Source organism: Bacillus rossius, chromosome 3 (genome assembly GCF_032445375.1).
Source record: "Bacillus rossius redtenbacheri isolate Brsri chromosome 3, Brsri_v3, whole genome shotgun sequence".
Lineage (NCBI taxonomy): Eukaryota > Metazoa > Arthropoda > Insecta > Phasmatodea > Bacillidae > Bacillus > Bacillus rossius.
This window is the reverse complement of record NC_086332.1, coordinates 47,179,994-47,197,504: the sequence shown is the minus strand read 5'-3', so window position 1 is coordinate 47,197,504 and position 17,511 is coordinate 47,179,994. Positions and strand designations below refer to the sequence as shown.

Genomic DNA, 17,511 nt, shown 5'->3' with positions numbered 1-17,511 from the left:
TTCAGCCTGAGACGCACCTAGGTTCCTCCGTAACCCGGACCCCTCCCAAATATACTTAATTTCTAGTTAGTTCGACAGAAATATTTATTTATGACCTGTGTTTGCGTTCAAATTTTCATTCTCATGTTACAGCTAAATAATATTGGCACCCGAACACAAACTTGCATACGTATTTGCTGTACCACTTAGCGTTTATCGATAAGACTGTCCGTTGATTCGGCCTTTTTGGTAATCTGACACCTGCACAGTCCTGAACGTGCCGAATTATCGGAAGTTGACTGTACAAAAATGGAGTGAGACGGCACAGTGGCCCAGAGGACATGGGTGCACGAATTCTGTTTTCCTTGGTTTACTGAAATGTTTCCTTCCAACAGGCAATGGCCTATTCCTTTTTCCATATCCATGTTCTTTGCAGAGTGTTGACGCTTCTAATGACATCACGTGATCCAATGATATCACATCAGAAGATAATTTAAAAAAAATATTTGTTGTTTTTGAAGTTTGAACTCTCCGAAGACGTTAAGAAAACTATATCTTGCTCTGTCCCATTGTCGGTTCATATGCGTCATCGTGCCAAAAGCTGTAAAAGTTCGTTCCGGATTTTTTTTGTCTACTATACGTCTACCATACGTTTGTATACGTGAAAAATGTATCCTACTTACAAACCCATAGATGACGCTTTCTTGATAGTACGTAACATCATATCTTGTTTATAATGTACGAAATACGACTGAAAGAATACATTCATTTTCACGAAAGAACTTACATTAAATCTATGATTTCGGAACTTATAATTGTGATAAGTTCTTTGCTTTGTTGGTGTAGTGGCAGTGTACGTTTACGTGAGAGTAAACAATAAAACTATTTTAAAAATCATTATTTAGAACGCACACCTTCACACTCTCACACTGTATTCATGTTTGAACTGCAGTTATTCGGACACGCGCCTCTACGACTGTGAACCATCGAGAAGAGAAGTAGGCGAATCAGGTAGTGCCAATTAACATGGATAAAAATGTTCTCATTAAGAACTCATCCAATGGGAAAACAAACATGGGTTGAGCACACCTATGACTTTGAATTATACCTTGAGGCCAGACCAATCCGCGAGATATCCAGATCTCTAATCATTAGTAAGCACTCAAACGTATCGACGAGAGTAACGGGAAATGTTTCTAGGTGTAGACAGTTTTTAAAACATGGAATACGACAGGGAATTTTACACTGAATTTGATCCATGCAGTGGAGTGGCCGAATATTCTTTGCTTTAGATTGTTTGAGTAACGCAATGGTATCTGACTGTAGAGACCGAAAAAAATCATGGATTTTTTCCGCGATGGGTTAAGTTCAAAAGAATACTTTCAGGTTTTCTGGGGACAGGAAACATTTGAAAAGGGGGGGGGGGGGGGATCAGGTGATTTGAAAATGGATCTTTAAAACCTCGAAAACACAGGGAAATCGACAAGGCGTTAGTTGCCAAACTTGATTAATATTTTTATAATACTAGTATGTTCCTTAAATGTCTTGAAACCATTCTGTCATTATAGGTCACAAATTCATGTGTGGTTCATGTGTTTCAACATTAATGAAACGTAAGAGAAACAATGAGAGAATCGACTGCGCATTGATTTTAAGATGAAGCATGATGTTTGTAATTCGCCTGGACACAAATGTTTCAAAGTTTAAATAAATATGGTGGTTTTATATTACAGAAACGGGCAGCGTTTGTTTCGCGGCATTGGTGAAGATGTTACCGCGTAGACTGTGTAATATGCGGGAAAATATTGTATGGTTTATTCGACTGATAAGTACTTTTGTTGAAATGTGTTTTTATAAGTATGTGTTAGTTCACTGTATTTATGTTATCTCGCAGTAATTATTGATGAGATAAAAAGGTGTGGGGGGGGGGGGGGGGGAATTTTTGGTTGCACTGTAATTTTTTTTTGTAAATGGGACGTAAATATTCATGTAAAATTTCATATATTTGTAATTTTGTACATTTACAGGAAGACAACTGTATCACTACAAAATAGTGTTCGCAGTAATACTGGGTTCGGGTTCTTGCTTTGTGTTGTCCCAGAACCTCAAATAGTTAAAGTTCCCAGAATAGCTTTCCAGTATAAACTGCGCATATTACTAAGAACGTAAATATTGTCAAATATTCTATTAAATTTTCCGTGGTTGATAAAATATCGATTAAAATATAAAATTATGCAACGATTTTCGTAAGAAAAACTTAGAATTATCTCTAAAAACGTATTTCATATATGCAAAATTAACCATAGCTGTGTATTGTACCTAAAATTTACATTATATTTCTTGTAATATTACAAACTATTTCTTGCCAACTGTTTTCCATAGGAATCTCCTGTAAAATTACAGGATTAATTTTTATGTGTGGACAGGAAAAACAGGTAATGTCTGTAATGGGAGAGTGGGGCCGCTGTTGAAGCCTGCTTCCACGATTGACGCACAGTTTACGTGGATGACTCCGAGCCAACGAGGAAAAACTTGAACCAAAGAAGTATCGAGTTGTAGGCTACTCCGTTGAGACGTCTATAAGTCAGCAACAAGTTACCCGAGAATGTATAGGGATCTGGAGTTTGTTCCCTGAACCCTGCGGGCTGATCGCGAACACTCGCGGAGACTTGCGGTGTTCTCCACGCTCTACCGAAACACGTGACGCATTTGGTGATAACGAACCAACATGCGGTGTGTGTTTCGTTATGATCAGCGGGACTTGTGAGCCACGGCGTAAATCAGTGACGTCAAAGGGCAAACAAACACTGAAATATTAACTTGTGCGTTAAACTATTGTGAAATATGAAAAAATTATTTCACTGATAAACTATATATATACATATATACGACCGTGGCCATGAAAAACATAAAACCATAGATAAAGATACTACCGAAACAGTATCTAACCTCAACTATAGTTTACGTTTAACTTCATTGTAAATCGGTTTGGCTCCTTTAAGAGTCCAGCTATGATGAAAGGAAAATCGTGCCACTAAACTTTAACATTATTAAATACTTATTTTTGTTAAATGACATCGCTGACCCCATATACAACTATTATATACGTGGCGTATAAAGTAGCATCGGTGCGATGAATACCGTCCGAAATGTTTGTTCATATTCAAAGGTTACGGTGCATACCGTCCGAACGCCATCAATGGTCGGAGTTGACCGACAAATGTCGTGCTCGTAATCACACAGGTTCATGATGCGGTAATCTGCACCGTGCCTAGTGTCGCGGGACGCGTGTTGACGATCAGCCCGCTGAACCGCGGGCGTGGGCGCTTGGCGAGGGGCGCTGGCGCGCGGCCCGGAGCGGGGCTTGGTGTGCTTCCAAGAGGAGGGGGGAGCGCTGTTATATACAGCACCGGGGGGACAGCGAAGGTGCGAGGCACGTGGCGCACACGTGCGCTAGCTTCCCCGCCTGCACCGCGGTGCGAGGCTGCCAGCGTGTTTGGTACACTACCCTTCTAACAATGTGCCGATCAACAAACTTGCTTTCCTCCAAACGTTTAACAACTTAGTCGCATTCAGGAAGATGTTTCAAACAACAGTAATTGAACTAAATACAACAAAAATAAATAAATAAAATCTACGCAGTTAAAATGTACCAACGTAAATTTGGTGCAGTCCCATTTTACTTGAGCTTAAAATTAGTGATAATATTCCAACAAGATAGATTTTGAAGTTTCAATTAAATCTGCGTGATATATCTGAGAATTTAAATATACAAAATCGGCATAATTGGTTTAAAGAGTAATACAAAAATTATTATGCTTGTGATTAAGAAATTAAGACTCTCATGTTATATTTATTTAAAAAAAAAAAAATCATAAACGGACGATTCTAACATTTAAATTTCCGCCTTGCCATCCTGGAAATCCCATAATAACGACAATGGTACTCAAGCTCAGAAAAAGTAAAGAAGAATCCAAAGTTTAGAACTTTAACGAATACAACTTAATTTTAACTCATTGCATGAAAAAAGAAACTAATCATGAAGTACTAAACAGTGTACATCTAATGCACACGCTCCGCACACGTTGCCGTATTCCCCCAGAGTCACCGCACGGTTGGCCGCCCTGGTGAGAGCCAGCCAAGCCGCGGACGGCAACCCAGGGACCGCTCGGGGCCCTCTCCCGGCGCGTTTCTTTACCAATGATATACTTCAGAATAGTGACATAGTTGTTGATTATAGCTAGAGCTTAGGTCCCGGGGGAGAGGGGGGAGGGGGTTTTGCGATCTCAGCAACGTAGCAGCTGCAACACACGATCGTGACAGTCATGCGCGCGCTGGGGACTGACACTACACAGGGGCTGCGACTCTCGTATCCGAAGTTAGTCCCTATACTGTTACCAACCTCGAAATAATGCACCAAACCGTATGTTTTTAAGGCATGCTTTGTATTCCGATGACCAAATAATCGTTATTTTTCATCCTGAAATATTTAATTATTATAAAGCTATCTAATTTAGGTGTATTGGAAATATTACCTTTATTGAGGAAATATATTAAAAATATCCGAACAGATGGTCACACTGTTCTTCTTGCGCATGTGTGTACTTTAGTGGTTTTTATTGCTAGATAACTTGAAAATTCTGACTGAATTTGTTTCGAAGATGGAAAATGGACCGAAGAAGATGTTGGGTGCAAGTTATAAGAAAATACCTCCCCGAAACGAGAGACTATATAAAAAATAACTGAACTATATCAACAAAATAATGAAAAGTTCGCCCTGCGGGCCGTATATATATATATATATATATATATATATATATATATATATATATATATATATATATAAAAGCTTGTAGATATAAAATGTATTATGATAAAATAAATTAATTCAACATATGACACAAATATACTGTTGTCATTAGTACGAAGGATATGGGCACTAATACATGTTAAAATGCTTCTTTTATTTGTACATATTATTTGATGTTTTTGATTCCCGTATTTACTGTCTGAAGTTGTAACGTAATTGGAGTGACGTCTCTGCTTCTCTTCACGGCCGGCGCCCGTATCTAGTGTGCGGTTGGCGTGCCTGGGCCGAGCCATCACGCATGCGCGCTATCTGGCGGGTTCCCACGCAGCAGTCAGCGCCCCCGACACACCCCCTGGGGGGTTCTCACGACCCTGGCTGCTCGCTGTCTGTGTTCCCGGGCCCCCGCCCCTCCTCATCTGATCTGGGAGCTCGCCGTCTGGGAAGTCGTGTTTCGGCCCCCGTGTTTACGTCACACGAAAACCGCCGGGTAAATAAATATCCCGCTGGTCCCGGTGCCGCGGTAGAGTATTCCGTGGCCGCGCTGAAGGACTTGAGGGACCACCTCCGACGTAGGTCGATCTCAGATCAGACGCCACTGAAACGCATTGGAGGCACCCCCAGACCCCCCACATCATTCTGTGGGCCCCGTTGCTAGAAGTCATGATGCCCCCCCCCCCCCCTTTTTTTTTCTAAGAGATAAAAAAAATGATTTTTACCTATATGTATATTGTTTTAATTTTTTTTTTTAACCTTTTCACAATTATTTTTAAAACACATTAAAACTAGTTTTAAGTCAGTGTTTCGATTGTCAACGCAAATTGATTTTGAATAATGGCAAATAAATGAGTGTAAGTGTTCTGCACTGTCAACATGGTGTCACGTCAATTGGTGGTGGTTTTGTTACTCACAGTTGTAGATTCAGACACGTTCTGTACGCACAGCATATTCCGGATAATATTACTCTGGTGTAATATTTCATCGGTAACTATATTTAGGCCTTACTGTTTAATTGTTTTCTATGATTTATTTAAAATTGTCTACTTTTAGTTTTAAGCTTTTTTCTTTCCTTCGCAGGCCCCCTAGGTAGGGTTACCAGATGTCCGGCAAAAGGAGGACATGTCCTCCTTTTTATGTATATTTTTGCGTCCGGCCGGATTTTCCTTAATGCTCCAAAATGTCCGGCTTTTTTATAAAGTGAGATAATTCCTGCAGTTACACTCAGAGTAAAGCGCGCGGTGCGCGCTAATGCGCTGTCCGCAGAGTCACTCCACTAGTAAGTAGTTCTATGACAGCTTGACAGGTAGCAGCACATGCAGAAGCACGTGTGGTGTGTTGCAAGTTTATTGTAAATAATTATAGATGGCAGGAGGATGAACTGTGAACGGCCAGCTAAACGCGTACACGCAGGACACAGCGCATGCTTAGTTTGTGTTGAATCGATGAATTCTGTGGTGTAACAACAAGTCCACAAATCGTTTCTGCGTTTGTAAAAGCCACATCATTTTCTAATTGTTTATGCATTAATGCGGCGCTAACTTGTAGTAGTGTGAAACAATTTCTAAAAGAAAGTGTGAATTTAGTAACACTTTAAAAACTAAATTCCCAAATTTTGTTTTTGGAAGAACTGAACATGAAGCTAAGTGTGTGTTGTGCGACTGTTACGTTTCGGTAGCGAATAAAGGTTCTACAGACTTGGAACGCCACAGAACGCCACATGAGTAGTGAGAAACACAGGAAAATTGTTTGCAGCTCTTCATCAACTACAACAGTAAGTTCTTATTTTGTAAATGAAGTAAACAGTAATGTAAGCGCCGCAGAAGGAGCATTGGCGTTTCACACCATTAAGCACCACCATTCTTTTAAGTCAATGGATTGTACGTCTAGCCTGAACAAAAAAATTTTTGGAGACTCGAAAACTGCAAAAAATATTTATTGTGCTAGAACTAAAGCCGAAGCAATTATTCGAAAATTCATTGCTCCTCATGCAATCGACATTGTTGTTGAGAAATTGGGAAGTATTTCATGTTTTGGTGTCGCTACAGACGCCAGCAACCATGGATCAATGAAGATATTTCCCATTCTTATTCGATATTTTGACTGGAAAGAAGGCTGGACAAAAACCAAGGTAATTAAAATACAAGCCCTAGAAAACGAACAGTCAGATACTATAACAAATTTTATTTTGATGACCTTAGAAAAATATGGCCTTGCCTCGAAATGTGTTGCGTATTCTGGAGACACTGCATACGTTAACTTTGGTGGGCTGAACAAAAAAGAGGGACGAAATATGTATTCATTTCTAAAAATCAAGCTCGGTAGAGACATCGTAGGATTTGGTTGCCCAGCACATAATTTGCATAATACGTTACAGCATGGTACTGACTTGCTTAAATATGATATTGAATCAATAATCATGAAAATTTTCAATTATTTTTCCGTGTATACAGTTCGCACAGAATGTCTCGAGGAATTCTGCGACTCAGTTGATCTAGATTATCAACAACTGTTATCGCACAGTAAAACTCGTTGGTTAAGTCTTTTCCCAGCTATTGAGCAAATACTTAAATTATTTCCAGCTTTGAAATCCTACTTTCTTAGTCAACCACAGCCATCACACATAAACAAGAAATGTTTTGGAGATGAATTTTCAGAAATTTACTTGTGGTTTCTGCACTCTCTTATGTCTGTTTTCGATTCAATAATACAGGCTATTGAAAAGGAAAGGAATTGTATTTTGGAAGTTGTGAACCATCTGGAGGCAACACTTAATTGCCTCAAAGAAAGGCACTGTCACACCTTTGTTCCTTTGAAAGTGAGAGAACTGATTAATAATTGCAAACAAGCCGGATTGTGTACAGAAGAACACTGTTCTGATTTTTTAGGTGAATGTCAGGTTCTGTATGAAGCATGCATAAACTATTTATAAAAATGGACAACAAATTTAGAAGAATTTCAGTGTTTCAAGTGGATGTACTTGAAATACAGACGAAATATTGAATTCGACGATTTGTTACCAAGCATTACACATTTGAAGAACAAGGGTATTGCTGTCGATGATGTCAGACTTTTTGATCAGTACTGTCATTTGACAGAATTCCTCGAGGAACAAGATGAAAGTTTCTTTGATGGGAGTTTGTATGTGATATGGAAAACATTTTTTGGTGAATGCGCTAATTCAGACCAATTCTCAGAACTTTTGAAAATATGTGAATTTTTTTTCTCTGTACCAGGACACAATGCGTCGGTCGAAATAATTTTTTCCATGATAAGCAGTCAGTGGAAAAAGGAGAGAAACTGACTTCTACCAGAAACTGTCAAATCCATCACCACAGTAGTTTACAACTTCAAATAAACAACCTATGAAAATTTTTTACTCATATCTGCTTAAGAACTCTAAAATCTTAAACAAAATTAGTTCGTCTGAAAAATATTAAATGTATATGTCTACTAATTATGTAAATATTAAGCTTATTGGTGTTCCTGCAACAAACTATAACATTCATTTGTTATACACAAGAAGATATGTTATTTTGTGTGGTATATGTAATATTATGTTTCGTTTTGGATATAGTGAGTTTATACTGGGTTATTCACTTTTTGAACATGTGTTTTTTTGTATAGGATCGATGTACTTGGTTATTCACATAATCCATTGTATTTAAAATAGTTATCACATAAAAAAACGTGTTTTTAATATGCTGTATATACGTAGTTTGTTTGATTCTTTATACTGAAATTGTATTAAATGCAATGTAATTCATTCATTATTTAAAAAATATATATATTGTCCTCCTTTTTAGTGAAATGTCCTCCTTTAGCGTGATGAATGTCCTCCTTTTTTATTATCAGTGTCTGGTAACCCTACCCCTAGGCCCATGGGCCCCGTTGCCATAGCAACGGTAACACCGGCCATGTGGGGGCCCTGGGCACCGCCTCCCCTCCCCTCCCCCCCCCCCTCCCCCATAAACCCGGCATTCTACCCTAGTTCCTCGCCCCATACGGCACTCTTCAAGTTTCACAGCGGACAAGGACGGATAGACAGTCCCAGCAACTGAACGACTAGTTCACCGCAAGTAAAACTACCGTGAATTCACTCCGTGGCATACACAGCAGACACCTTGTTGAAGATCTCTTAGTATGTCCGAGTTTTCGACAGATAAAAAAAATTACATACGTTGCTTTAAAATACAAATTAAAATTTCGTTATTTATTAATTAAGAAGACAGAACATAAAGCTGCAACAGTTTCAGAACAGTTTGATAAAAAAAAATGATTAGGTAGGTATGTAAACATGCGTATGTGGTGCATCTATGTAGCCTATATGTACTCTCGGGTTTCACACCTTTTTTTAAAAAAAATTTTATTTGCCGTTTTTGCACCAATCAAAAACCTTCAGAGTTATTTGTGATATCAACACAGTAAACGAATCAAGCTTCTCCATCAGCAATTTTTTTTTATTATTATTTAGATTTTGTCTGTTTTCATGGGATTGACAGGCCCGCTCGAGTACATTTGTACTCAGTATTCAAAAGGGGCGCCCCTGCTCCCGCTACCTGGCGAGGCTTCACGCCGGTGACGCGTCCTGCCAATGACCAGCCCGGCAGGGTGACCGCCGACTGTTCCAGGACGACCCCTCCCGACAGACCACTGGGGCGCTGCGACCAGCTGTCCGAGGCCTCTCCTCCTGGCGGGGAAACAAGCCCGCCCACCCACTACAGCCCAACATTATACCACTCCACCGCGCGGACGTGAAGAATAATGCATGTGTAACATGCACGGCAACTTAATTTTGCACTTGTGATTTATATTTATTATTATCTTTTATTGCAAAACAAGTATATATTTTTTCCTATGAAGGTTTTGTTAGCTCGTGGGAAAAATCTGCTTCTCGATTGAGTATTTCGACATTCAAACAGATGGGCACTTGAAAATTTGGCCATTTGAAAAAGTTAAATACTTGAACATCAGGACATTTGAACTGTTGAATCCAAAAACTCTTTTGTCAGCCATTGGCTTCTATGGGTGGTTGGTAGGGTTGTGCAATATCCCCTATCGAATATTGCTGCGTCGTGGGGCTATTCGTTTATTTAGTTCTATGTACCTTATATAAAAATTTACAGTATATTGATTATATCGGTAACGCCTATATCGATATTTCAAAAATCGGTGCCATGTATGTTGTCATCGTAAAATCGAGATCGCAAGAATAGACATCACAAAAATCTACACTGCAAATACTGACATCCAATAATGACATTCTAAAACTTGCACATAGTTGCATATTTTGGTGACGATCGGATGTAGGTATAGGTTGTATGAAAAATACCACGCATATAATGACAGTATCATAACCTACATGTATGTAATATATTTTGTTTTAAAACTGAAATAAACTAATGTTGATACCGGTCACCACGAAAACAAAACAAACAAAACAAAATATGTAGCTGCATACACACAAATGTATGTTTACGTATTACGTTTGTTTTATACCAATCATTTATAGACAAATAAGAGGTAAACTGAGAGTAGCTCAAAACTACTATTTTTTAATGAATTTATATATTCTGACCGATTTGAACAATATTCTAGCAGTCTTCATTACGAGTGCGTAAAAAAATCTATGTAATTTGTAGATACTACAAATTAGTTGTAAAATTGATGTATTTTGATAGTTTCGAGAAATTCGGATGTGAATGAATAGTTAGTGCGTCAATCACATTGTTTTATTTTAATGCCACTTGAAGAATGTAATGTACGCGTCTAGATTATGTTTCTTTAATGTATTTATTGAGGCAACTTATGCCTCATAGTATGCAGGATACATTGTAACCTACACGAGTCTATGGCGTGTGCTGAATAGTTTTGTTGTAAATAAACCCTCACATATTTCAGGAACCATCAGCAGTGTAAATACTTTACTTCCTTTTTACGAACGGTTATGAAATATGAAGTGTGCTTCAAGATAGCGGACGTGCGCTCGACCCACGCCATCCGGTGTTGCTGTTCCTCACAACTCTGCCCCCACCGCACCCTCCTTTTCATCCGCCATTACTATATATATCTCCCCAAACAGCGCTCGTAGCTGCACGTGCGCCGTGGTTCTCATGGCGTTCACTGTAGCGCTGCGGTCACGCGCTCGAACATTTACGAACAAATACTCATGCAACTTCTCTGTTGGAATTTTAAAAGAAAATTGTTTGCCAAAATTCATACAATTTGGCGATTTTACTTTAACGTTTAATATGAGTTACGATAACCTCGACGTGGACAACCTATCATCTTGGAGGAAGGGGGCGGGAGAGAGAGAGAGAGAGAGAGAGTCTGCGAGTCTTTCAGTACTCGCCAGATGTGTCTAATATCTAACCTCGGTAACGAGTAAATTCATGTGTTGCAAATACACTTATATACGAAACTCAAGACACTATATTTAATGTAGAATTCTTTAAAACAATTCACACACGTACATTTTTTAAACTAAATTTCTGAAGGTGAAACACATGTAGTTCCCGCATCCGCAGCTAGAATTCGCTGCCGGAGCAGCTACGTCGACTGTTGAATCATTTGATCAGCAGACCGAAATTTTAAACTATACCCTATAATAAAACGGCTACGATAAAAATGAATCAATACACCCCGGCTTTGGATTTGATTTTCTACAAGTATATTTATTAACATACTTCCATCATTAATTAAACAGTTATTACTATAAAATTTCCCTTATACTTTGTGAACTTTTGTTCGTGTCATCCGGTACATATGGCAGCACCGTGGTTACACATTTCGGTGTTGTAAAAAATAAATTATATAAGAATATTTGACATGTAAAATGCTATCAACACACGATGTTACCAATTGGCTGTATGTAAAGTGCAGCGGGTGGCCGTGCTACTGCATGAAGCAGCTTCTTGTCCAGCTGTTGGTCTGCGCCATTCTTGCGGGGCACCCGGTACACTTGGCGAAGTGTCGTGTTTGCTTTTTGGAAACAGTTTTAACTGTGCATTTTATGGAAGAGAGTGTTTAACTACGGAAATTCTAATTCATGCTTATTAACCATCATAAAACGTGGTCGAGCATTACAGTATATCCATAAAAGATTGTCCAAGTTATAAATTTTAATAGTATCAACTGTAAGCATCGTAGTGTGTTTGTTCAAGGTCACTATTAAACAGTATTATATGAGCGCATGCGCAGTACTGCTTTGTTGTTTTCTTGCTTGTAGCGCTACCTACGCAAAATGGCGACTCCTGAACGTAAGCATTTTTTTTTTTTTTTTTTTCAATTTGCTAAGAGTGAATGTGTAGTTTCAGTTCAACGTGCCTTCCCCATTGGAATCTCTTTGTACTAGTGTGGTTGAACGTCAAAGCCCCAGACCGTTAGATTGGTGTTAACCTGACATAACGCCATATGCTCTTTTTCATTAGGACTTTTTAAAAGATCGTGTCTACGTTCCGCTGCTACCTAATGATTTGCCAGAGTTGCGACATTACTCCAGACTTGTTAACCAAAGCGTGGGAAGAATTTGTCTTTAGGTTGAATGTGTGCCGTACAACTCAAGGTGCACATATTGAACCTTTTTAAGAAAAACTGTGTTTTTACCTGCAATTTGACAAATGATTTGTTGTAAATGGTCTAAATTAAACTAATATAATATACAATTGAAACTGGGATATTCATTTACGGGCATCATGTATTTCCGCAGTGTTTTTGATGTTGCAATACAGCGATTGTGAGGTAGAAATTGTCTTCAACTACGTTACAGAATGCCGTCTCCTGACAAATATTAACCCCATGGATAAACGTATGATGTTAATTTTACAGAATATTGGGGGTGCGTTTAACTTAGATGGCAAGATTTTATCCCGAGACACGCCCTCTCTGTTGTTTTCAGTTGTTTGTAACCGTATCCGACTGATGTTATGTTGTATTTTGGGAGTGTCTCGGCCTCCACAACTCTGCCACCGGAGTTAATGCATCTTGCATTAGTGAACACGTGGATCACCAGCAGAGCCATTAACATTTTGTATTTGGTAATTACCTTCGCGTTACCACACATGACTGGCGTTACATAAAAAATAGTTTTTGCAGTGCCCCGCGTGGCAGGACGATAAATAAGTCCTTTAGATCCTGACGACAGAGCTTTAGAGTGTCATAAAGTCGTTTTCTGCGTTGATCGGGGGGGTCTGGGGGGGGGGGGGGGTTGAACACCATCGCCATTTGAACAGCTTCCACAGCGCCGCACGATATGTCCGATACAGGTTTAAAGAAAATGTACTGTCAGACTTCCTTGTTTATTCTCTGAGAAAAGCTAATCAATTTATAAGATCTTGGATTAATATTTATCTGTTCTATCTTAGAACTCAAATTAAAATTAATTAACAACACTCAATCATACCTTATATGTATTAATTTAAGAAAACATGAATTTTGCAATAAATAATCACACAACTTTTAATTGATGGAAAAGAAAAACTCCTCAATTAATCTTAATGCCCAAACTTCCGTCCATAGCCACTTTATTCAACTATATGCGCTCCCTTATCCCCATAAAACTTATAAACATCAAAACTACAACACCCAAATTTCCGGTGTGAAGATAGACTCACAGAGAGAGTTGTTTTTCACCCCTTCTTGACCCATCGAGTTAAAATGGTATAATATGGCCTTGATATGGACCGTAATATTTCATCCTGCCCTCCACACCAGAACTAGTTTTTGAGAAAAAAAGTGTCAAATAAAAATATAAGCAATTTGATATAAATATACGAGGATTTAAAAAAATGTGTTATTGAAACTTTTGTTTTGCTAGTCCAAACAAAATATATTATAACTTAAAATGTTGGTACCTAGAAAATAAAATAAAATTTATATAGTTACCTAACCTCAAGGACCTAACCTCACAAATATTTTATCACAACTGTATGGTTGCTTGAAGGCTAAAGTTCTCCGTTCTCCCTGGCACATTTCTTATTTTAACAGATAACATGAATTTAGATATGTCTTTCATAACATACATAAATGTTCTTCCATTTAATACTTTTTGCAGGGACTGGAAGTAACGCGCTACTAGTAACGATGTTATTTGTAACAGTTACTTTTTATGGTAACGATCGTGGTAACGCAATATATTAAGTTTTCAGTAACTGTAACTGTAACTGAATTACATTTTTTCGCCTTAAAGTAACGATAATTGTCGTTACTTATTGCGTTACATTTTTTAAATGTATTTCTTATTGAACGAACAACGATTTGTTGATTTTTTCAATCCCAGAACGAAAATCCCGACAAGCATATTATTTGCGATGGTATTGCTTGTACTTGTAAAACTGCTGTTGGCTAGCCTGCGCTCGTATTTTGATTGTCATTTGATGAGTAATAAGAGGATTTCTTTGGTTTAAATAAGAGGAGCCCAGTGGAGGATTCTGGGGAACAAGAGCTACAATAGTTTTTGGAGTGTAGAAATAAGGACATTTCTTCACTCAATGACTATCCTCAAATCAAAAAACTTTTCATAAAGTTGAACACAGCAATGCCAACAAGTGCTGCAGCTGAAAGGTTGTTCAGCTGTGCAAGTTTAGTTTTACGCCCAAATAGAGGCAATTTAAGCGATTCAAATTTTGAGAAGCAACTGCTACTCAAGATCAATAAGCAGTGGTTAAAAAAGTGGTGATTTTATATCAGTATTATTATTTTGTAGTGTGAACTAATTACTCAATGTAATTTAAGACCTAATTTAAAATTATTCAGTTTAAATAAACATATATCTTTACTAAACACAATATGTTTTATTAGCTTTTAATTATAACAATATTATGTACTATCACATTTTTAGTTTTTTACAAAGTAACTGTTAAAGTACTGTAACTTACAGTTACATTTCTCAGAACTGTAACTGTAACTGGTTTATTTTCAGCAGTGTAACTTGTAGTTGTAACAGGGTTACATTTCCAATGGAGTATTTGTAACTGTAACTGAGTTACTTTTTAAAAGTAACTTTCCGGTCCCTGACTTTTTGACTGAGTCAAACATATTCTACGGATTGCTACTTGTTGAACAAGCTAACACTTTTTTTTTTAATTTGACGGTTCAACTTAAGGAAAAAGTGTAAATATTTAGGTCAACTTCCCACAACTAAACCTCAACATGGCTTAAACTTACATATTTTAGGATTTAAGCATTGTGCCACTAGAGTGCTGTAGCGTATGCTGAATCGGTTTCGAACATGCAAACATTGGATCAAATTGAAAACATTGGTTTTTATGATGTCTAAAATGCTTTTCGAAAAGCAACTTGAAATTTTTTTTTAGAATATTTGCTATTGTTTTCTTTTACAGAGCAAGTGTTTCCTGGTAGCTTTTTAATTGATGCCATACTCAGAACAGTGCAGTCATGTGTGGCGATAATTAACAATATACTACGTTCTTTTTTTGTAGAAATTGTATGTCTCTAGTTATATTTTCACTTCATCGTCTACTATATTTGTATGGATTTGAAAACTTATTAAATATGTACCTAACATTAAGATTACATCTCTCCTATCCCTATTTGAATGACCTAATTGCTATGTAATGTATATAATTGATGGAAAATGCAAATATTACTTTGTAATAATTGATGTTGCAGAGAACCCGGTGAACCCAGATGTAAAGGTGCCCATGGGAGAGCGTCTGAGGTTGAGGTGTTTGTCAGCTCAACCTGCGTCGACCGTTACTTGGTACAAGGATGACCAACTGCTCCGCAACAAGGAAGCTCATCATATAAGAATCGCTAAGGATTTGTGAGTTTTCTTGTTAGCGTGTGTATCGTAGATTTCCAATGTTTTCCATCGTGCTTCTTGACCAAGATGCGGGGGAAAGCCTACGTTTCATTGACCCTCGATCAGTCTCGAACATATCCGAAAGTTCTCATCTTATACACAATCTTTTATTTTAAGTACGATCACCTAGGCGTGCGAAAACACACCCCCCAGCAATTAAAAAATAAATAATTAATTTTGGCGAGAATTTTTAACACTTTAACATTGATTATAAAGGTTATTGACCTAACCTAACCAAACTTTTGCGTGTTTTTTCGTAAGACGCGCGAGCGCGGAACGGGCGTCTGGCTCTGGGTCAGTGAACAGGTTTTCCCCTGATGCGGAGTGAAACGCGCTGACGGTTGGCTGGGGCGCAGGCTGAAGCTACGCGCGGTGGAGGTCAAGGACGCTGGACGCTACGCCTGCCTGCTGACTCTCGCGCACAAGACGCGACAGTGGCGCAACGTCTCGCTGGCAGTGGTGCCACCTGAACATCACCCGACCCCGGTGGACGTGGGCAGAAACATCATCGCAGACGACGAGGAAGATGACTTGCACCATCCGCAAAGTACGTTTCCTCATCCTGATTCTTACTAGGAGTTTTTTTTTGTTGCCATTATAGGCTTTCACGCAGCGCCATGAAACAACCTTGGCAATTGCAGGAATTAATTCCTTGGCTGATGCCCATAATGATCCATGTTTCTACCGCATTGAGTCACGCAGTTTTAAAACTTCAGGCTGCAACGATTTATCTCCTGTAATGATAAATGTTGTACGAGCGACGCAATTTACACTCGCCAGCACCACGCTGTCGTGTATGTGTTTAAGGTTGCTCATTATATGTTTTATTATTAATGTCATGTTCCAATGTTTGTCTGTTAGCCTTTAACCTTGCACGACAAAGGTCTTGTATGTTAGGTAAATTTTATTGCCTTTTTTTTTTTAAAAAAAAAACGTTTTAGGGGTCTAGCTATTTCTGTTACATGTCTAGGGTCAATGACCGGTAGTGAATTTATACGCAATATAATTGTTGATTATGGAGGTGAACCCAGCAAATATTTTCGAAAGAATCGTTCACGCTTGTGTAAGTTTTCCTTGGACTGCGAGCTACTACCTTGTGTCTATAGGCCTGATTATGTTCTGCGAAGCCGCGTTCAAACCTCAGCCTTTATATGGAATTTATATTTAGTAATTGGGATGTCAAAATAAGTAATCGTACTCGAAAATGGTAATAAAAATAACATACCTAATAACACATTATTTTCTTTAAAAAAATGGAGCGTGTGCTTATGTACAGGCATTATAGGTTATACGTACTTGGCGTGATATAAAACTATAATTTTGCACGCAAATAATTAATAGAAATAAAATAACAAAAGTACCTAATTGGATGTAGTATGTTGGTAACCGATAAACGCATCTGTCTTAAATACCTGTTTAAATACCACTGACATTTAAATTGTATTATTGTATGATAAAGTTGTGGGAGGCAAACTAGCTGTCCATTCCAAGCTATTCTGAAAAGTTTGACGACAGTCGTCGTACCCTCCCAGATACAGAGGCCGTACCTGGCCACCGACGCGGGCCTGAGGGGGCCTATTTTCCCCCCCAGTGAACCCCAGTGTGTGCGACGGCCAGGGACGCACCCGCGTGCGCCCTAGCATGCCAACGAGTGTTTTTTCTATGTGACTTTATCTTTTATTTCAGTGTGTATATATTTGTAAACGATTAAGGGATTTGAATGTGTGTAATTAACTTATTTTATTTATTATTCATTGTGCAAGTTCGCTGTGTAATTAATGTCTCGTGTATGTCTTTGTAAATAATTCAATAACTTTTTCTGAAGTGTTTCGCCGTAGTATGTAATTGCAGCCTGGCGCGCCGCGGGACGGAGCTCTCTCCCACGCCGGCCGATTTTCCCCTCCCT

General features: G+C 38.5%; 1 protein-coding gene across 3 annotated transcripts in view; it reads left to right on the top strand.

The window, feature by feature from the left end:
• The window catches only part of LOC134530614 (fibroblast growth factor receptor 4-like), a 314,560-nt gene that overhangs the window by 243,261 nt on the left and 53,788 nt on the right, over nt 1-17,511 (top strand). For all 3 annotated transcript variants that reach the window (XM_063365607.1, XM_063365609.1, XM_063365608.1), the window contains exons 3-4: nt 15,413-15,566; nt 15,962-16,152. In XM_063365607.1, the coding sequence (XP_063221677.1) occupies nt 15,413-15,566; nt 15,962-16,152 (345 nt within the window). The remainder of the gene's footprint in view (nt 1-15,412; nt 15,567-15,961; nt 16,153-17,511) is intronic.